The 22,964-nt window shown below is 45.7% G+C and overlaps 1 protein-coding gene and 1 pseudogene across 2 annotated transcripts in view; one reads left to right on the top strand and one right to left on the bottom strand.

Annotated features, from left to right (window-relative positions):
- Positions 1–7,369: 7,369 nt before the first annotated feature.
- Positions 7,370–10,181, top strand: LOC122576681 (annotated as a pseudogene).
- Positions 10,182–10,336: 155 nt separating this feature from the next.
- The window catches only part of LOC122576196 (GATA-binding factor C-like), an 88,497-nt gene continuing 75,869 nt past the window's right edge, over positions 10,337–22,964 (bottom strand). Inside the window, exons 5-8 of one of the 2 annotated variants that reach the window (XM_043746116.1) lie at positions 22,262–22,396; positions 13,361–13,550; positions 10,673–10,875; positions 10,337–10,539 (exon numbers count right to left, since the gene is read on the bottom strand). In XM_043746116.1, coding sequence (XP_043602051.1) covers positions 10,513–10,539; positions 10,673–10,875; positions 13,361–13,550; positions 22,262–22,396 — 555 coding nt within the window. In that variant the 3' untranslated portion in view covers positions 10,337–10,512. The remainder of the gene's footprint in view (positions 10,540–10,672; positions 10,876–13,360; positions 13,551–22,261; positions 22,397–22,964) is intronic. The other variant, XM_043746117.1, reaches the window with a different exon arrangement.

The raw sequence follows: 22,964 nt of genomic DNA, 5'->3' as shown, positions 1-22,964 counted from the left end.
AATAAAACTATTCAGTATTTTAACAAATCTCAAATCGTTAATTAACTGATAAATAGTCGCTGCACAATTATCGAAATAAAACAGCTATGTACAAAGACAGAGGGAACCGATCTTACAATCTTTATTTTATTTTCTACGTTACAAAAAATAATATTGAGGCGTAATAATAATAAAAATAATATACGACAAGGAATTAGCGTTAGAACATCTTCTACTATTTTTCGATTGCGATCGAAATGATTTGTGTAAACTTACCTAAAAATATTTTGATGTTCACACAGCCATTGACGATACATCCTCCTTCGAAGCCTCACGCAGAAATAATTGCGGGCAGATTAGCTTCCACCCTTCGAATTTCCCTCATAACCACGTGTTACTCGTTCTTGAATTCTTTAACCTTTTGCCTTCGCTACGGAGCCATTTGAAATTTGTCTTCAAACTCGTGGTGTCCAGTACGAGCCATTAAACATTTCCGTTCAAACTCAAGGAGCCCGCTTCCACCGCAAACAATCTTCCAACCTTTCTCTTTTATTTATTTTAGCTGTTCAGAATGCTAAGGTTATTTGCAAATTTTGCAGTTTGTAGCCTCGCGACAAAAACAGCAAGTGATTCCGCGTGTTTTTATAACGGACAGATAAGATACAACGGCAAAGATATACTCGAGTATTGGGCAAAAGTATCAGATTACCAAACAAAATCACGCTGCACTCTGCGACGACGAATGGATGACGTCATCAATCACGACAACAATCACGAACGACGCAACTATAGCTCTCTTTTTTACGCGCATTTCTATCTATACGTAAATATGTTCCTTGTGCTCAAGTTGTTTCGGGAAGTTGGTTAACGCGAGTGAAGAAAATCTTTTACCGCAAAGTGTTAAATATTGCTCGTATCGAAGTGCCATATGAGGTTTAATTAGGTAAAGATAGAACGTATCTGCCGCCAGGGCAGCGTTGGAAAAAAACGGAACATTAACCTTGAAAGCGAAAAACAATTGCCCTTATTCGTCATCTCTTTGCCAATTTCCCAATAATAAATTTCCAAGAAGTAGAAGAAGTAGAAGTAGAAGAGTTCAAGTATGAACAACAGCAAAATTACACATTTTTTTGCCCCGTTTTCTCCGACGTCGATGATTTTTGAATATGTCGTAAAGCTCAAAATTTCCAACAACTTTTCCCTATACATATAACCGTCTATCTCTTTCAATTTCCGAGATATTCGGAGAAAACTGTCGGTGCCGCTACGGTGAATTCCGGCTATGGCTGTGCGTAAAGCCCCGTGCACAACGTGCACACGCGAGGCAGCAAGAAACGTCCATTACAATACCCTCCGAAAACGATATATCATCGGCGCGTTTTGGGTTCGTGCTTGCGTAAAGTAATTAATTAATCGTAAAAATAAGGCGAACGGATACTCGATATCATTTTACGAAATAGGACAATCGTTATTACTTCACGCAAGCGTCTGGTCAAATAACAAGCGTCTTTTCCTGCACCGATTTCGATCAGGTTACATCACTCGGCCGTGGAACTTCGTTATGTTTCAAAGGGAACACGAGGACCCCCTAAAGGGGAAGCCCCCAGTAGCGGAGATGACACCGATCAATTACGAGAAACATAGTGGGGATGGATTCTAGAGAAAACACCGTGTGTATCGCTGTACCAGAGATCGGTTCGGCGAAAGATTCGCGTCGTAGGGCGAATAGACCTTCGTGACAACTGTTACTGCTAATTCGTATTCGAGAAAATTCGCCACCCGGTGGAAAACTCACATCGTCCGTACTAGTTGCGCGAGCTTCTAAGTCGACCGGTTGCTCGCGGATCGAGTTGCCGAGAAGCCAAAGCTGCTGTGTCAATTATGCACGTGAAATTGTATGGAAGCGAAATGAACGCAGCGATCGCATAAGCAGCAGTTGTTGCGTCGCACGGGAATTGCCCCGGTTCGGAAACGTCCCTCGGCCGGATATCGATAGCCATCGGTCGGCGGCAGGGAATTTATTCGCTTTCGCGAAAGCCGCCGACTTATCTCGCGCACCGGCCTTTGATTTACATGTAAACACGTCGCGTCTGCTCGATAACGCTTAATTAACTCGCACCTGCTAATTAATAAGGTTCTCGTGTCGCATCCGAGTCGAAAATCGTCTTGGAAAAACACGCTACGGCTCTTCCGATGCTTATCTTCCAAGACAGCCCCGCTGTTTCCGTGAAAGCGAACGAAGGGCCGGTTAAACAATTGGAACACACGGCTGACGCGTTGACTGCCACGCGAATTTTCTCTGCTCTGGTCTGACAGCCGCGACCGATTGAAATTCGCTGCGGTGTAATGTTACGGTTTTCCCAAGATATTACGTCCGCTGTCGTAAAACGGTAACCAGATGATCCGCGCGACGCTCAACGAGACCGAAATCGAACGCGAATACGACACTGCGTGTTTCGCTTGATGGCGTGATTTAGCCGGTTCTAACGATCGTTGAAAACGCGGGTAACCGGCGGCAGCGAACCTGTCAGCTGAAACTACGCTTCGGAAGCTGAAAAGATGCGCGTTTATGCGTGAATTATCGTTAATTTATTTTAAGTTAAAACCTTTTTTTACAACGATATCTTACAATGTCGCTTTATACATGTTCACGAAATCAGTATCTGCACGAAACTTGTGTCGTTGAATTCACTTTCGGCCTCCAGTGACATCCCTCCTGCTCATCTTCCAAACGTCCAGCCTTCCGAATCATCGTACTTGCGCTCTTTCCCCTCTCCGTTTCCTCCGCGTTCCTGTGTCTGTGTTTCTGTGTGATCGCCTTTGTGTTTCTTTATACAGTCTACACGCTACTCCCTAATAATACTATTTTATTAGAATAATCTGTCCTCTCTCCGCCGTCCGCGTCTCTTCGTCTCATTCCGCGAAAAAAGGGGCCGCGGTAAAATATCCGCCGCCCTTTCTCCCTCCTCTTCTCGTCAGTCTTTTCTTTTTCCTTCTCCTTTTCTCTCGTTTCCCTCGTCTCAATGCTTTTCGAAGCCACCACGCCGTTCCACGTCGCCCGCCATCTCTTCGAACAATCGATCCACCGCGTCTGCCTTTCAATCTCGCTATCTGATCGACTCGCACAGAATCCGAGTAATCGGCTTTGCAAACCTTCGCTTCCAGAGCTTTCGCGCGAATCTATTTCGCGAGGAATCCGCAAGGACGACGCGGTGACGAGCAAAAGTTTCCAGCCCGATGGATCTCTCTATCTCTCGTTACGTTACATCTCGAAAACGATATCGCGAAGAATTTCAAGCAACTGGACGACTACGCGTACCACAGTGTTCGCTGTGTCACGTTATACGCTCGACGTCGCATTACTCGAATTTCTTTGAAATATCGTTTCTCGGGTATAAAATAATTGGAAGAGATTTGTGCGGGCCATCGCGGCTCGAAACTACTGGAAAATTGGAAATCTACGGATACATTTACGTACATCGCCGGTCATAAGCATAGGGACAGCTGCTGGTTACGTCTATCGAACGGCTGGAACAAAGTTTACTCGAACAAGTCGAATTATAAGTAGACCGTGGTTGTTTACGTGGTTTTCTATTTCTACGGCCGCGAACAAACGGCATCTAAATAGAGCAGAAATTTAAATGGAAATTTCGTTTCGCCCACTAACGTATCACCACGTGTACTCTAAATATCGTAGGTTCTTGCGCGTCATACGCGTGTTGTAGATGTTCGAAATCTGAATGTTGCGTAGAGAAAGAAACGCGCAAAGAACCGCGGTCTAATTACAAGGCCCGTGTGTAACGCTCGAGCGTAAGAGTAATGAAGTAATTAAGAAACGAAAGCGGCGTTCGTATCTCTGCGAAACTATTTTCATCGGCTGTCCGCGCGCTTATGTTACGGCCGGCAACGTACTTCCACAGAGAGAAAACTCTACGTTGCGAGTGAAAATCGAACGAGGAGGACACAGATGGGAAAGAAGAAAAGTTTGGAAAGAACGTTTGCGCGAAGCAGGAGACGATAGATGGGATGTTCGAAGGGGTGGCGAGATGGCGAAGAACGGAGGGTGGCCTTTTCGATGTTCACGGCCTAGCAAGATCGAGAAAAGAAAGGATCGCAATTGCGACGAATCTGGCCGGCTCGTGCCGAGTGTGCCCGCGCGATTAATTAATTAATTAGAAGGAGAGATTAATGAATAATCGGCGATACCGGCCGATCGACGACCACGATAATAGTAATAAGAATAATAATGATAATCGTCATTCACGGCTATTAACCTTTCTCGCTCGCGATAAATCCTTTTAATTACCATCGCGCGCTCCGACTATCTAGATGCAAATCTTACGATGCGCAATTAACCGCTAATTTATGCACAATCACTTTTACTCCTCTCTTTCCTCCCCACCCTTTTGACTTCATTTTGCTTTTCGCCAGTCGCGCGCCTCCACTCACGCACGCACGCATGATGCACGCACACCACCATCCACACACACCTCAACTATTATTTATAATATTTATAATATTTATATTTATATATATATATATATATTTATATTCATCTTTGTATATATAGACTTTTTTCGTTTATATTCATATATATATATTTATAATATTTATATATATATACTATTATTACAATGATAACGGTACACAATCTCGAAGATACAAAATTTACAGCGCGATTTTTTCGTTTTCTTTACCCTAGTTTTCTTCATCCTTATTATTTAATTATCTCTCTTTTTTTTTTTTTTGTATTTTCGCTTTTGCATTTCTGCCCAGTGCTCCGTCTCTCGTGTCCAGTCCCTGTCTTCCTTCTCTTTTATCCTCTCTATCTTCTCGTATTTTTTTTCCTTTTTCTTTTTTTTTTTTTTTTCTCCAATCGAGAATTTCGATTTCTCGACGGGGACGACCGACTCGCGATCTGGATCACCGGAAGTTCCATATAATTTACCGACTTCTCTACGTGTGCTTTATACACCTAACTTGTTGCTCGCTATCGCTAAACCGGTACGACACACGACGCGACGCTCGGACCACTGGACGCCGATTTCCCGGCGGAAAAATTGGGGAGAGCGTTGCGTGCGCCACGCGCCAAGAAACCTGTTTCGCGAGCTTTCTTCCGCGATCCGCCAAATCTCGTTCGAACTTACGAAAGAACAACTAGCCCTTTGCGGACGAGTGTCGGCAAATAGCCGCGCGAGTCTTTTCACAGTTGCGGATGAGTGTCATATAGCCGCCCGACTCTGTTCACGGTTCCTTATTTTCAACTTGTCTTCAAGTAGCTGGCCTACGTCTACTTTTCTGACCGATATTTTTTACCAAACAAAATAGAATTACGTTTTCGACGAAAGAAAATTATAGATCCTTAGAAATCTTCTCTTACGTTTAACGTAAGCCCGCGATGCAGAATGCTGGCCGAGTCAGAACGAGTTTCAACCTTTCAATGGCATTGCCACACGACTCAGCAAGCTTTTTGTAAATTTCATATATTTTTTTAAAAGATGCAGAAAGAACATGATCGATAGCGACAGTAGCGACGACGAATATTATTTCGAAGCTGACAGGGTAGAAAACGTTTCAATACTTCTGGTAACAGTGATAATGATAATAAATTAAATATTGATAAAAATAATGGAAGCCTGGACAACGAAGAAGGAAAACGATCAGCGTGTACAATTTCTCAACTATGCGCGTCAATACTTCGACAGCGACGCTCGCTCGTCGAGCGGCCTCGTCCGCAAACGGCTAGTGGCCGTAAGCGAGTGATTGAAATGCAGAAAATTGAAAAGTCACCGGAGTGTTTCCCTTAGCGTTGTCGCGTATCGTCGACGAGTGGTGGAAGGCTGTTCTGCCGTTTAAAATCGGAAGAGGGCAACGTAGAAAAGTAAATGTAGAAATGGAGCGCGATCAAAGAACGGTGAAACTAAGTCTGAGTGGAGAAATCGCGTGTTATTAACCCTGAAAACGGTGTTGTTGATTTACCGATTACAGATCACTAGACGGTGGATTCTTAAGTCTTCGCTTGCGGCAAATTTGAGGATACAAAAATGCACGTAACATGGAAATGTAGAAAATACGGCTGTGTACGATATAGATGAAACATTTGCCTATCCTAGTTCCATTTCGTAAATAATATTTACAAAAATACGAATTTCCATAAATATTCGCATAGATGACAATAATTTATTAGACGTCAGACTATTCGCGTTTGGGACGTTTAACTTTCTCAGTTTCGATTTTCTGTACGACGAAGGAAAATTGAATTCGATCGGAGGTGGGAAAATTAAAACGCGAGCCCGAACTATTCGATGGTCGAGTGATACGAGTTGAAGATCGAGAAGCCGCGGATCGACGTGAGATGTTCGTGGCAACAGAAAACGTTTCACAACGTCAACGAACGTAACGAGTTCGTGAGAAATTTGCCCAAGACTGCGAGAATCTATAGACTTCGCGGAATTATTTCGCCAGTCGAAACGTTTTCTCCGCCTTCGCTGTGAATAATCGCAAACCGAGACAGATACAGCGCTCGAAAGCGTCCGGACATTTGCTTCCCTTCGATGCGACGTATTTTAATTATAAAACTACGTTGCCAACGTTGTAATTCGGTCACTTTGTTCTTCGTAATAGAAAACTTGATCGATTTTCAAACGCCGATGTATCGATAATAAACACGCAACTTGCTATTGCCACACCGCACAGAATTATTTTATCTCGCGACTTTTCATCCTCAGGTTCTTCGATTGCCGAATTAAAATCGGATCGACGAGCAGCTACAGAAACTCGAAACTCTAATGGCTTAAACTTTCACGTTTAAACGGTATAGGTACGTGGCAGTGTACGCTATGGATAGTAAAATATAGGATCGTTACGCCTTTAACCTCTTAGGAATTTTGCGCGAAACTGTTTCTTTGCACGGCAGAGTTTGACGCGAATTACGCGTAAATGATAGAGCACAGCAATGTGTGGCGGATAATGTTGCTTCCTACGCAAGCACATTGGAACGTTGTGTTTGATAACTAAATTATAATTTCTCTCAAACATGTGATGCATATACTTTAACTTGAATAATTTACTTGAACAATTAACACTAGGTTTACGGGACCCGTCAATTTGACGTGAAATATCCTAAAAACCATAGCATTAATTTTAACCATTTTGCATCGTAAATTAATCATTTCATCCGAAGAATTTATACCCAGAATTATTTTCTCCTAGGCTTTCTAATTTTTGAAATCTACGTGTGGTATAGCTATCACTACGAAACCCGTGAAATTGACGGGCTAGTTGACTCGATAAACAAACCGTTTTCCAAACACAGTGTGCAAAAGTTTCAGTTACTGTAGACATTTCCCATTATTGTCTCCGCTTATTGTATTTACAACAGGACAATTGAATTTGGGCAATTTTCGGAACTGAATTTCCTTTTTTCCTTTTTTTTTTTTTTTTGACCAATCTCCCTTTTCTAGCAATCACGAGTGAATCCAGGAGATATAATAAGATATCGAAGAAAATTGCCAACATCAATGAAGATTGTTCTGAGGATACCTCCGAAGAAGATGAATATGAATTAGGCCAAAGCGAAGGTGACAGTGGAAGTTTGGAATACACCGAAAGTGGAGAGACAGAAGGACCTTCCTGAAAGTGTGCGGTAACAAGAGAAGGATGCGTAAAAGGACGAGCATTCCAAGCGCATCCGAAAATGTAATGAGCGAAATTGAAGTTGCAATTGACGGGACGCGGTGGATAAAACTGAAAGCAGGCGGATCTGGGGGTAGGACGCTCGTTCGTATGGCGTTCAAGGACATCGCAGGGCCTACTGGCTACGCTAAGAAAAATATTATGTCGGGTTGTGCAACCAGTGCTTTCGAATTGATAATTCACAGACACATAATGGAACACGTAAAAGATTGCAGTGAAACCGAGGCGCATCGAGTTTTGAAAAAAGACGGGAAATCACAGTTGCTGAGTTAGGCAGTTTTCTAGGAATTCCATATGCCCGGCGCGCATATGACGCGAGATCATTGAAAGCCTCCGAAACATTACAGGCAGATAAATTTGCGCTGATACCCGAAATATGGAACAGATTTATAATAGCCAGGCTTGTTACAAGCCATGTGAAAATATCTCAATGGATGAACAATTATTTCCAACGAAAGCCCGATGCAGGTTTACGCAGTATATGCCGAATGAGCCACGTAAATTTGGCATTAAATTTTGCTTTGCAGTTGACGCCCAAACGAAGTATATTTTAAGTGATTTACCTTATGCTCGAGGGAAAAAAGGACAAGATGACTTTGTTTTCATCAAATTTAGATAAATCGGAAAACTGCACGCCCACCGTGTATAAAGTAAACCTAACCTAAAAGTCCTCCGTCTAAGCACCAAACATACAGATGTACAAGTAGAAGACAATTATAAACGTGTTCCAGAAACCATTGCTTTTTATAATAAAACAAAATTTGTTGTGGACGTCGTTGACCAGATGGCACGCAAAATATAACGTGAAAGGGGGGAGTTTCCGATGGCCCCCTCAAGTTTTTTTCCAATATTTCAGATTTGGCGATAAACGCGTGGATATTATGTAAGGAGTGCACCGGATCGAAAATATTCAGAAAGTTCGTATTTTGCCAAAGATCAGACGTTTCGTTTCTGTCACTTTGAACGTGAGAAGTGCGAAAAAGTTGCCAAGTGGGCTAATGCAAAAAAAAAAAAAAGTAGAAGCAATAATTGTTGTATATATTGCAAACAGATGGTAAAATCTGCACGAACAAAATTCAATATATTTGTAAAGAATGTGCTCAATAAATATGACTACCCTGCAGCGTTGATATTATTGTTATCATTTCCGTGATAATTTAAAAAGGAGAAGACTTTTTACTTATTAATAATTTGTTTAAACGCGAAGCCCGATGTTCTTCAATTCAGACTTAATTTGAATGAATCGAATTTTTGTAGAAAATACGTATTTTCGTTTACCCGTCAATTTGACGGGTCCTCGTAGAGACAGTTCTATAAGAAATGCCCGTAAACCTAGTGTTAATGACACAATTGAGTGCGATGTGTTTTAAAGCACCGTACGACGCATTGACCAACGTCAGAATTTTCACGCTCACAGCGCGATGGTGTTTTTCAAATTGCTCTTTGTTTTCCATTTCGAGGCGATATTTTCAGCTTGAAGATTCTACAAAATTAGAAGGATACGGGTCAGCATGTTAAAAACAGCGTCTAACGATGGTATTTTATTTTAACGAGAAGCAACAATTGATACCTGACAGTGGCGTATCAGAAACAAATTATATATTGTTAACACTGTCAAAAACATTGCGAGGGTAAAAAGGTATGAAGCAAGATAAATTAAATGAATCGTTTAGTTCGAATGGTGAACGAATTAGTCAGTAGAGTAAGCCACTATAGTGGCGCGTCGTAATGTAAGATGTCCGCGAAAGCCACTATAGTGGCGCGTCGTAATGTGGAATATCCGCGAAAGCCACTATAGTGGCGCGTCGTGCCTAAGAGGTTAATGCACTTTTACAAATACATTTAAAAACGCTGCTTCTGATAATTAACTTCCCATTAATTTGTACACTCTGGTAGAATTTGCGTGCTGTCGTCACGACTTGTCCGGACACTTAGGAGCAGTGGCGCGGGTGAAAGCGATGGACGACCGGTGGAAAAGGCAGAACGGCGCTGAGGATCGAAAGAAAGAAACGTAGAGAAGCGAGGGAAGAAAATCGGCGTCCAATGGTCCCCACGCGGGATTCTCCGGGATTTAATAAAAAGACTTTGAAAATTGCACGATTTCTCTCACGGATACACGCTTAATATCTAATATTACTCACACCGGCCTCCGAAGACCGACTCCGATTCCCGAGGGTTTCATACCCTTTCGAAAACAATTGAACACCTTCGAACGTCTCGAATAAATAATTTTTTCCGCTGGTTCACCCTGTAAGAATCGTCTTCGAAGCCTCCTCGGAGGGACGATCGATTACACGACAAAGGAGGAGGGGGGTGGCTTGCGCTCACCCCCGTTTCTCACGCCACGCACGTAATAGAAACTCTTGGTTTAAGGTATAGCGTCGTCTATGTACAGAGCACGTCTAATTAGACTCAGATACAAGTTATAGCTGACTTTGTTTGTACTTGGGGCCCGGGCTCGACGGCCCTACCTTTGTGCGAAACTTTACATATTTACAGCGACGCGAGACCGCGAAACGAAAGGGGACAGATGCGAGATGACACAGAGAGAGAGAGAGAGAAACGAAAAGAAAGAAGGGAGGAAGGGAGAAAAAAAAAGAAGAAAAGGGGGCAACGCACATTCTAAATGGTTCGCGACTCGTGCGTTAATTTCTCTTTTTTTTTCTTTTCTTTTTTTTTTCGTTCGCGTCGTTCTCTTTTTTCCCGTCCGTGTGCGCCTCTCGAACGTCTCTCGGTATCGTTCGCGGAGAGAGAAAGAGAGGAGAGCTCGAGCTCGCGATTACGTTAGAACGAGATTAGAGTGGTGGGCTGCGTCCTGAGCTGCTGATCACTCGCGATTCATGTGTACTCCGATCGCCAACCGGTCTGAAACCAGACAAACAGAACATCCATGTGGCTTTTCCATCGAACCACCGCTATCTTCGTCTACTTTAATTCCACTACGCGGCTATAAGCAGGGCAGCTAGAAGGGCGGAAACTCGGCCAATGGAGGACTCACCATCGCGTTCGTCGTGGCGGCCAGCTGGAGACCCTGAAGACTCGTCATGTGATGGGAATGGGAGTGTGAGTGCGAGTGGGGATGAATCGGTGGAGGCGCCGGGGGCGCGAACCCTTGGTGAAGACCACCTGCCACTCCCACCCCCGTGTGGTACATGTAGTGTTGCATCGCTGGGTGCATCGTGTGATGATGCTGCGACGTGCCTGCAATCACAAATCATTTTCGTCTCGTATTTCCTGCTCCTATGAAATTCAGTGTTTCGCGGCTAGCGAAGGTGCTAACAGTCAGCAATATGCGTAGGTGGTTGGCTCAGTCGAATGTTGAGAGTTTGCGAGAAAATATTCGTCGGTGGGACAATTTGACAGGAACCAGGTGCGGCGAAACGACCGGTTTCAAAATTCAATTTAAGATTGTAGATTCGTTTGCGTTGTTCCTTTTGCTCGTCCAACTTTACTTATGTAGATTCTTCTGTTAAGAAAAATTGGGAAATTGATTAATCGGATAATAGAAGGATTTACATAAAGTTAGACGAGCAAAGGAAACAACGACGAGTGCAGAATTTTCAATGAAACTTTGAAACCGATCGTTTGACCGCGCCTCATAAAGTTAGTGTTATGGCTATAGCTATACTCAAGACAGTAGACTTCAAGTGCAATTAATTAAAGCAAATAAATCTATGTAATTATGTCTCTGTCTAAATAAGAGATCAATATGAGGTAAAAATACCGGCATGTTTTCAGTAATTGTAAAATAGAATATCTGGAGAACCCGTTATTTTGACGAGTTGGTAGCCTGTAGTGGCGTTAATTGAGAAAACAGTCGATTTAAATATCGTGGTATCCGGCCGCCAACCGGATCCGGTGCAAGCTACGCGAATTATAAATATACAATCAAAATACAGAAACCATAGTTCATTATTATAGTACGACGGTTTGCGGCAAGTTACAGCTACGAGAACTCTCGATCGGGTCATTGGAACTAAGTTTATCAAATTGTATCAGGTTGTCTCAAAAGAGTCTTTCCTCTACAAACACGCCTCATAAAATAATGTAACTTTGCACAAACATGAAATCTAATCTGCCAAACGTTATGTATGATCCACTTTGTTCTATTTAAAATACAGACCACAAGTTTGTCGATGGTTAAATTGTATCATGTTGTCTCAAAAGTGTCTTTCCTCTACAAACACACCTCATACAACAATGTAACTTTGCACAAACATGAAACCTAATCAGCCAAACGTTGTGGTCTTTATCTTTAAATAGAACAAGTGGATCATACATAAGTTTGTCGGCGGTTAAATTGTATCAGGTCGTCTCAAAAGAGTCTTTCCTCTACAAACACACCTCATACAACAATGTAACTTTGCACAAACATGAAACCTAATCTGCCAAACGTTATGTATGATCCACTTTGTTCTATTTAAAATACAGACCACAAGTTTGTCGACGGTTAAATTGCATCAGGTTGTCTCAAAAGTATCTTTCTTCTACAAACACGCCTCATACAACAATGTAACTTTGCACAAACATGAAACCTAATTAGCCAAACGTTGTGGTCTTTATTTTAAATAGAACAAGTGGATCATACATAAGTTTGTCGGCGGTTAAATTGTATCAGGTTGTCTCAAAAGAGTCTTTCCTCTACAAACACGCCTCATACAACAATGTAACTTTACACAAACATGAAACCTAATCTACCAAATGTTATGTATGATCCACTTTGTTCTATTTAAAATACAGACTACAAGTTTGTCGATGGTTAAATTGCATCAGGTTGTCTCAAAAGAGTTTTTCCTCTACAAACACACCTCATACAACAATGTAGCTTTACACAAACATGAAACCTAATCAGCCAAACGTTGTGGTCTTTATTTTAAATAGAACAAGTGGATCATACATAAGTTTGTCGGCGGTTAAATTGTATCAGGTTGTCTCAAAAGTATCTTTCCTCTACAAACACACCTCATACAACAATGTAGCTTTGCACAAACATGAAACCTAATGAGCCAAACGTTATGTATGATCCACTTTGTTCTATTTAAAATACAGACCTCAAGTTTGTCGATGGTTAAATTGCATCAGGTTGTCTCAAAAGAGTTTTTCCTCTACAAACACACCTCATACAACAATGTAGCTTTACACAAACATGAAACCTAATCAGCCAAACGTTGTGGTCTTTATTTTAAATAGAACAAGTGGATCATACATAAGTTTGTCGGCGGTTAAATTGTATCAGGTCATCCCAAAAGAGTTTTTCCTCTACAAACACACCTAATACAACAATGTAACTTTACACAAACATGAAACATAATGAGCCAAACGTTGTCAAAATGGATCATACGTAATTCAATAAAGCAACACGAAACAAGAAACGTTGCGCATCTATTATATCCTACTAAAACGGAAGAAACTTTTCGGACAACCGAATGAGTTTGCCTCCAATTAACGTGAATTTGTAAAATAATAATTGCCTCCAATTAACGTGAATTTGTAAAATAATAATTGCCAAGTATGCGGATAAACGCGTATTCGGAATAAGAAGAAGAAATTGGGAAGGTAGTCGGCCAACAGGCGGAAGATGCGAGCTCGGTAAAACTGAAATTCACCGATGAAATTGGAATCGTCGCGCGGACAAGGTAAAGGAAAATCTGTCGGAAAATTTAAGAACAGAGCGTGCAGTACTTACTCATGGGCGAGCCGAAGCCAGAATGGAAGGGCTTGTTGTCGAGATCGAGGTGACCACTGGCCTTGATCATATCGCCCATGACGCCGCCAAGTCCCAGGCAGCCGCCGGCCTTCTTCTTCTTGCTCTTCGACGACAGCTTCCTGTTCCTCGTCTGAATGCCCTCCTTCTTCATCGTCAGCGGCCGATTCACCTGCAAGAGTCGTAGCCAACAATTCGTTGAGTCGATCGGCTTTAATCTAACGCGGCTTCTCACCAACCAGGGCAACCGATGTGCAAGTGACATGAAATGGAAATAAATCAGCCCTCTGATACACGTAGACAAGGAGAGAGAAGGGAGCGGGCTCGATCAATCGTTCCTCAACCCGTAATTAAGAGATTCGCGTGTCGGTCACTAGCCGCGAATTCCCATGCGAGTCTCGCCAGGGAAACGCTGCTGTTTGCAATTAGAAGATTAGCGGCTCACATAGGAAGCGTCGAATATTCTCCACGTCCCAGGTGCGTGCAACAACGTCAAACTTCGCAAACGTGCAACTCGGTTTTCTGTACGCGTTAACAACAGTTCAGAGGCAGATCGACCAACCGTAACTTTCCTCTAATCCTTTCGTTGCCAACTGCGGCTATGGTCGCCGAATGCTATAGTCACTTTTCACGCTCGCTATGTAGCAAGTTGCTAACGTCGCTATAGTTGGCTATGGTCGGCCGATAACGCTGAACGCTCGTCGAATGTAACAGCACGTGGAATGTGCCGCAAATACGCGCACGCGGTGGCAGAGTGTTGGCGAACAGAAAGCACCGTAACGAAAGGGCTAGAGCTCTATTCGCGAAGGATACGCTGGTGGCTCGGTGCGGCCGTAGGGTCACGGGGAAGCAGCGCAGCGTGCCGAGACTCTAATGGGATCGGGCGTAATTCGGCAAATTCGAGCAATCGCGTAATTCCGAAAAGAGTCGTTGACCGTCTGGACGTTGGCTTGGGTGTCGGAGGGAAGGAGAGGCGACGAGCGATCGAGAGAAGGACGCGACGGAGAGACAGAGAGAAAAGGCGAGAGGGGCTGGGCAGGCGGAGGACGAGGGAGGATGATGCCACGACCGCCACCTCCGGAGGCTCGTTCGCGCATCCCGCAATACCAGGAACCTTTTCCTTAAGTTGGCAGTTGCGTCACGTCGCGGCAACTACAAAGCGCGCCTCCGCCTCCTCCTCCACCCCTGCCGCCTGCCCCTCCGCCCGCCGCCCGTGCATTTCCTCCTCCGCCGCGGCCGCCACCGCACCATGCGGCACACCACACTTGCATACCTAGTTATTTCGTACTTAAGCATTGCACGCGCACCGCGAGCATCCGCGCGCGCACACGCACGCATAATTGGTCCTGCAACGCGAAAATCTGCCGCCTCTGCGACCAGCTTTTTCGATCGATCGGTTACATCGGCTAACACGATCGAGATGCTTTGTCCGGGACGCCTTGAAATTATCCACCAGCTAAACGCAATCGCCAACGATCTCCGACTCTCGTCGCCGATTCGAGTCACACTGTCACACGCGACCACCATGTTACTCGCGTAACCGGCCGAGGATTCTAGCGGATTTTACTTTATTCCTCGTTGCTCGACGCGTTCGACGGCGGAACGATAGATTTGTAACGAAATTAAAAGCGACAGCGAGCCAAATGTGCAAGATTTCACAGGGTCGTCGTTTCCGAAAAGGCGAAGTTTCGACGCGTTTCACGTGAATATCCATCCGCGTGTGTCGCGAATATGAGCGAGTGGAAAGAGATAACGTTCGCGGACGAGAGACGAACGAATGGGAAGGATGGCGCGAGCGGAGGATCGAAGGTCGAGAGTCGAGGGAGGCTCGAAAACGCAGTATTTTAGCGGATCGACGGATGAAGCTTAATGAGCGAGCAAAAGTAGCCAGAACGGCAGGCAGACACGAAAGAAAGCTCGAACCGATTTGAATACAATACGAGCGGCTTTAATAGGAACCGAGCGACGAAACCGAGCGCGAGGTGCAAACAAAAGAGAGGGAAAGAGAAAGAGAGAGAGAGAAAGAGAGAGAGAGAGAGAGGAGCGAGCCAGAGGGAGAGAGACGGCCCCATCCGCGGAGATTCGAATGCAGATTGATGTGGTCACACACGATGCAACCGCACACCGATCGCATACGAAATCGCGCCGCGAACCTGCGCCGGGTGGGGTCAATGAATGAAAGATCGGAGACGAGCCTACCTACGGTCGAATTTCCTTCTCCACTCTCTAACACCGATTCCCCGCTCGTTCCTCGAATACGAGGTCTGCTACTCATGAATTAACGAACAGCTGTCGAAACAGGCGCTCCACAAGTTTTATGGATTTCCAAAGCTCCAAGTTTCTAATGGTCCGACGTAGAAGTTACGCGGCATGTGGATGAAGCGATCGTACAAGCGAAAACACCGGCGAATCTACGTGAAAAAATAGATGGAAGACGCGCAGTGACACGTTTTTGTCGTCTCGAGGCTTCGCTTTCGAGTTTGAATGTTCGTCGAGTATATTCGAACTCGCCTAATCGATGATATTTACTCCGCGGATTTTCACGCAAAGTCATCGAGAAAGCAGAACTTTGGTAAAAATTGGTTTTCGAGCTCCGAGCATTTTATATATTTGCCGATATTATTGCCGCCTTTTCAAATCTTCTATCGATGCATGAACACGCGCAGTCTGATAACGACGATAAGAACTGGGTGTTAGCGGAGACGTGGAAAAGTGGAAAAATAAAATTGCTCGCTTTACGGACTCATTTTCGAGAAAACAGGACATGCGCGTGTTTAGTTAAGAATTGACCTCGTATACGATCTCTTCTGTAATCTGTGATCTACGATCTATGGCCAAGTGTTTTATTTATTTCTCTCGGAAACCGAGCGTCCTGCTATTTTCGATTTACATAATCTCAGTCAGCAATTGACCGCGTTCAAGTATAGTTGACGAATTTTCTTCTACGAGACGATCGAACCTGCTTATAAAACATCGTTTCTTTTCAAAATGTCTTTCACGCGCTTTTGAGACGTTGAAAACGCTCGTCCAAAGAAACTCACCGTCGAATTGCAACAATGTACACATTTGTAGGAAATTTAATTTTCAAATGTCTTTCACGCGCTTTTGAGACGTTGAAAACGCTCGTCCAAAGAAACTCACCGTCGAATTGCAACAATGTACACATTTGTAGGAAATTTAAAATTGCGAAAATTCGCGCGATATACTTAAAAGAAGCGATGCTATATTTGCTATAGCAATCACTATAATAATGGATGTATAAATTTCTAGTTAGGCTCTGTTTAATTAGGTTTACAAAAATACGGATGTGCATAAAAATTCGCAGTATAGCGGCGAGGCTGTGGATGAATCATCGGTAAGAAGATGGTTGCGAGCGTTCAATACGAATGGTAGGACTGTGTGCGCGATAGTAAGCGTCCTGAACATCAAGAAACGTGTCTACGATTTTATACTCCAAACGCGTCGACGTATCAAACGGGCCATCGTTTCGTAAAACTGAGAGAGTTTCTGGGAGAAGGGGGGTTCGCAGGAAACGGTGATTTAAATTTAGAGGACAGCGTGCAACGATAATTATGCAAACTCGCGACAGAGATATCTACGCATATATCGTACGTATACGTATATACTCGTTTTACATTGGGACAAACGTTGGTGTAAGGCCCGCGAGTACATCGAAAGACGTTAGCTAGAAATAAAGAAAAGATTTTCGAATGCATTTCGTCGCTCTAGTTCTCGGCTGTTCCACATCTTCGGAGAAAACAGAGTTTGAAGTTTCCAAAGTCTGACATTGTTGCACGGTGCTAGGAATATTTCTTGCCCACCCGGTAGAATTCCCATCGTATTATTACGAATTTGTATTGTTTGTACGAACGACACGTACGCACGTGGATCGATTAATCACAGGTTTTGTGGAAAATGCAACTGAACAAGTTAAGAAGCGAGTTGTCCTGTTCGTATCACTTTGCGGACGACTGGCGATAATTTTGAAAATTGCTGGACGGACGTGTCGATTTTCGGAAGCGACGCGCGTTTCGTCTTCTGCGAGGAGATCGCAAGTGGCGTAGAAAACGGGAACAGAGGCGAGCGGAGGCGACTCGGATCTCTAGCTCGGCTAAAACGTTCGCAGAAAGCGGCACGGAGGAATGTCTCGTAGCCGGCTCGTCGGGGGCATATCAATTGGCGGCCCTTTGCGCCGTTCCTCCTCCCCGTAGCGCGATTTTACAACTTCCTCGGGGGGACAAAGCCGCGCTACGCGATGCGCTGTTGCGTTCGTCGAACGTCCGCGTGATTTATCCGCAGCCGCGCTTCGAATGAAAAGGAAGTGTGAGAACCTTGTCGATCTGCCGTGGAAACGACCAAAATTGCCGGTGTTATCGGTCGATCGGCGCGTTCGGGCCACACACGCGCCTATCTTCAACCTGACATCGAGATACGTATCGGGAAAAGACAGCGGCCCACTGTTTACGATCCCCCGACTCGGCTATTTCCGTCGCTTTTCCATTTCAAATTTCAGGCGGCTTCTCCCCTCGCGTACATCTTCCACCTCTTTCCTCCGACAACTCGCGATACGCTGGCGTACTCGATCGACGAAATCCATGTGGGACAAAGTAAGTTAAAGTTGCGCGGTGCTGGCGATCGGAATCGACGCGACGTTTTCCTCCTTTCGAGCTGTTGTTCGCCATACGATATGCGAACGACGCGCCGATCGTAAAATCGGCCAGTGGCTACAATTTGTACGTTTGGAGCGTGGAAACGCGTATAACGAGGTTCCTGCGCAGATATAAAACAGCAGTTGCGAGCATCTTTGGAGAAAAATACGCGCTTTCTAATTCGTAAGGAGAAGCATCGAGCAGAAGAGGCGATCGACGGCGGGAAAGCAACGCGGCGTAATTTCAGCGATAGATCGTAATCGGAATATCAATTCGCAAGGATGTTGTGCGGTGCAAGATTTCAAACGCTTTAACAAAACGCGCACGATTCTGGGTGCGCCTACGTCAATGAACGTTGCTTCCTTAAATGGTTTAATTCAAGACCGCGCTGTATCTAACGCGTATACGTAATTCGTGCTACGTTAAACATCCTGCGACTCGTTTAAACGCGTTCGAATCGCCGTCAAATCGAACGTTCGCAAATCGTACGCAGCGCACGAGGGCAAAAGGCGGCGGTGGCGCGAGGCGAAGATTCGCGCGTCTAATTCTCCAGTCTCCGGCTCCTTTGCTGATCGTGGAACGCGGTTTCCGGGGGACGAGTATCGTCCTCGTTCGAGGAATTTCTCCGGCGACCCCGGCGACCCTCCGGCCAGGATTTCGAGCGGCGATTACCATATTTCGAGCAGCCGGTAGCTCGGCGCCGAGAGCACGAATAATCCGTGTATTTTCGACTAGCCGTGGCTCGATGGCTGGCTGGATGGCGCGCGCGCCACCGCGACCGCGCTATCGGTCCGCTCTATCTTAACGACGCCAGATCTGTCGTTCCGCGTCCCTCTCCTTTCTCTTGCTCTACCACTCGCGCCACAGAGCAACGGTGTCTATCTCGAATCTCGGGACAAGCCCGGGCAACAGCCGTATACCCTCTGGTGGCAGGTACAAGAGAAACTGCCGGAGACGTTGCTCTCGAAATGATTGATCTCTCGCCCGAGCCTCCTTACGCATACTTGGTAGCCATCGATTCTCTTTCCTCTCCCCTCTTTTACTTCTTTCATTTCCTTTCTCTTCTTTTTCTTCCTCGTTCGTCTCCTTCCACCTTTCACCCGCTCTCCTTTCCTTCGTCCAGCCGAGATCCGGGATCCCTTGCGTTGTGTACGCGCGTCGATTCTACCAGAGTAGTTGTTGCTCCATCGAATTTTCTGTATCGTCGACGACCGATCCAGGGAACCTTGGACGAGTGCACGGACCCCGAGGCTAATCCTCGCCGTCCGATTGTTCGACGGAGTGGCCGGACCGGGCAACCGAGATTCGGCGCGAGAGACTGTAACGTGTCGGCTTAACGTCACCGAAGACAGTCGCCTATTCCGGCTTACCCGGTTCTTCGCGAGTGAAAGAAAGACGAGGTCGCTTGGAAACGGAGCTACGAGTTCCGCGCGTTTCCGTCTCGACGTTTTACGCCGCACCAGAAGAAGGGAAGAATCGAGCGAGAGAGTCGCCGAATTTATTCCCCCCCTTGGTGGAGCGTGCACGGCGTCCCATGTCGCTAGACGGGGCGGAAGGGAGCCCTACGCTTAATTAATGATTACCAGGAAACGTGTCTGGGCCCGGCCTTTATGCCCGGCATTAACCAGCGCGAGGATGTTGCTGCTGCTGCTGCTGTACGTTGCTGCCTTGGCCGCTATCCTACCCCCGCCTCATCCTTCTCTTCGTCTTCGTTATCGATTCGATCGGACAAACGTCGCGAGAAAACGCGATCCTCTTCCGTCGGTGATTTGATGGTCCAGCAAAAATTTCCAGTGGAAAGTACAAAGTACGAAGCGAGAAGTACGTGGCGTCCGCGACTGTACGCGTTGCAACTGCGTGGAATCTGGATAACTCGGGACGCAGATCGCGAACAGGACTCAGAAGCTCGCTGTGCGTTCGTATTTGAAGCGAAGATGGGCTGATAAGTCGGCAGAGGAGGGAAAAAAGCCGCGTAAATTCGAACGGACCATTTGCTTTCAGCAGAAGGGGCGGACAGTGGGAGCCGTTGTGTCATCGCGGGCCAATTAGCGCGAGCCGCAAACGAATCCTTATCGAGATCCCGCGAGAGACGCGCCTTATTTTTGGCCTGCCCTCTCCGAGCCGCGAAAACTCCGCCAAGGCGAAGAAAAACGAGCAGTCCGGCAGATAGCGACTCTTTCTCGTGTACGATCGCTTACAGCTTGAAAACCGCTTCAATTTGCTACGTCGATCGCTAAAAACCAAGAGAACGCGAGTACTCGAGGTAACGGCGCTTCGTTGGAATTGTCCGGGTCGTTTCTCGTCCGCGTTTCTGCTACACGACGTGTACTTTGCGTTTCGAACGTACCGTTGTTCTCGCAGGATTGTCAAATTTAACAAACAAATTCATCGATGGTGCGAACTTCTTTCGCGTCCTCTTTCCAACTGAACGTACAGAAAATTCTCCGAAGCGGATTAAATATTCAGACGACTATAATATCAGCGCTAAGTTTCTACCTCGCTCGCGTATAAAACAAGACCCGACGAGTTTGTGGTAAAAATAATGGTCGTTCGTGTTCTATTTCCATAGTTTGCGTCATCTTGCGAGAAAATGCCACACCTGAGAGACGATTCGCGAAGAAAAGCCGCTGTCTCTGGGATTGGAACGAGCGATGAGACGCGTAGTTCGATCTAAATAGATGGACGCCAAGCCGCGTTCGAACATCTTCACAGGGCGATCGCTAGCCGCGTGAAATACGTCGAGTTGCTGAGAAAAACTGCGCGCAGGATGTCCGTTTTTCCCTCCTCCCTTTGTCTTCCTCGCTGCTTCCTGTGTCACACGCCGTTGAGCACGCTCCACCCCCGCCGCCGCCACCGCCTCGAGGGGATCCTGGCGACACTCTTCGCACGTCCGGCGACCCGCCGAGCACCCTAATTGTTGCCACAACAGAGGGTCGCGTCGCGTAAGCGGAAGGGCTGACTCGAGTGGCCACCCGCTCTCTCGCGTCTCTCGGAAACAAACAAACCACCCTCGAGATTCACGTTGCAAGCTGGCTACGCGGCTTCCTACGTTCCTTTCTGGAAACCGTAATACGCGAAGAAACACGCGATTTGCGTGGCGAGATGTGCGCAAGCGAGTCGTGAGAATTGTCGAACTTTCAGCCAGTTGGCTGTTGCGACCTCGTTGAAGACTTTGAAAGGCGCGTTGCAAAATGTAAGCGATGACGAATATGACGGAGCACGTGTGGCTCTGTTAAATATAATACAAAATTAAGTTTGAATTAAATCATTGTTTTACTTAATTTTGTTAGCGACAGGGCTCCGCGCAACACGAAATATTGTCGTTTCACCGCGACGAGGACATTCGTCGAAAACAGGTCATAGGTTAAGCCCTGTTCATAGACGTCTACGCGACGATCGTATAACGTTCAGTAAATGACGCAAGAGCCTATTCCGATTGCATTACTCTAACTATACTCACGAAGATTGCATAAAAATCTCAGTTTAAAAAATTGGAGCTCGCTCTTTTACGCTTCGACTCGCGTAAGCTCGTCTGCCACACCGAAGGCCCTGTGCCCGTTAAATAAACGGACAATTAATAAAAATCCGCCGTGTAGTGATTGGCGCATGACACGAGTTAAAAAGAGACGGAATGTCGGAGCGGTAACGCGCCACGAGATTGGAAAGTGGCGGAGAATGCGAGGAAAATCCGGCCATCGCGGCTCGCAGCAGAAAGAGGATCGAGGAATTAGGTTCCACGGGTCGACAATGGAACTCTGGAGAGGCTTGCCGCGACAATAGCGATCCGATATTACGTTACACAGGCGGGTTCACGATCGGTGGCTTCGACGGTGGCCAAAGGACGACCTTTTGCCTTCGCTGTTTATCGAAGGGCCGCTCTCGTTCGTCGGATCTCGTACCCGTCGTTTTAATACCCGGGCCCCTTTTGTCGATGTCTCCCTTCTCGAAAACATTGTATCGAGTGGTACGGATCTTCCGCTTTCGATCGCTCGCCCCGATTCCGAACGGAAGTTGTCGGCAAATAAAGTATAATAGCCAAGCACCGTTTGTTCCAAAGACGTTTGACAAAGGGACACATCGGCGTGCTACGGAGTTTGGCGTGGCGAACGCGAGACTGAACCGTCGAATCCGATGGAAAGATGGTTGGTTGGTTGGTTGGTTGGTTGGTTGGTCGCGGCTGGGGATCCAGCGGAGGAAACGTCGATACGGAGGGAATGTATGATCGATTACTTACGTTGTGCAGCTTGTAGTAGAGGCCGCACGCGTTGCAGACTGGCTCCCCGGCCTGGTTCCTCCGCCACAGCGTGGTGGTCGCGGTCTTGCAGTTGGCGCAGCTGGTGCCCGCCCGCCTCGCCGCGCTCTGCAGCGACAGTTTTGGAAAAGAAAACACACAGATATCACACCTGTAACGCATTAACCAACCGAGTCGTTCGCCGTCTTCCAGCTCGATCTCGAGCTTCTAAGATCGCGGTCGACTCGGCTTGCGTCGCTGTTCCGCTCGATGCGACGCTCTCGAGGATCGAACACGCACACACCGATAAACTCTCATAGAAAGAAGACTAAAGAGAAAACACCCCATTGACCCCATTAAAGAAATAAAATAGTCAAACTCGAAGATGGTAACTCGCTGGGGGTAGCCATCCATGTGTTATTTAGCAATTAGGTTAGAAAAATTTAACAAATGTCCAGCTGGACAAATTGTAGAGTACAAATTAAATAATAAAAGAATCATATAAGACAAGAAATAAGGAAAAATAGAGAAGCAAAAGAGATTTTAAAAATCGTGTTAATCCAAACGTAGAAATAAAATAGCCAAACTGGAAGATGGTATCTCGCTGGGGGTAGCCATCCACGTGTTATTTAGCAATTAGGTTAGAAAAATTTAACAAATGTCCAGCTGGACAAATTGTAGAGTACAAATTAAATAATAAAAGAAT

The sequence above is a fragment of the Bombus pyrosoma genome, linkage group LG16 (assembly GCF_014825855.1).
Source record: "Bombus pyrosoma isolate SC7728 linkage group LG16, ASM1482585v1, whole genome shotgun sequence".
Classification (NCBI taxonomy): Eukaryota; Metazoa; Arthropoda; class Insecta; order Hymenoptera; family Apidae; genus Bombus; species Bombus pyrosoma.
This window is presented reverse-complemented; position numbering and strand designations above follow the sequence as displayed.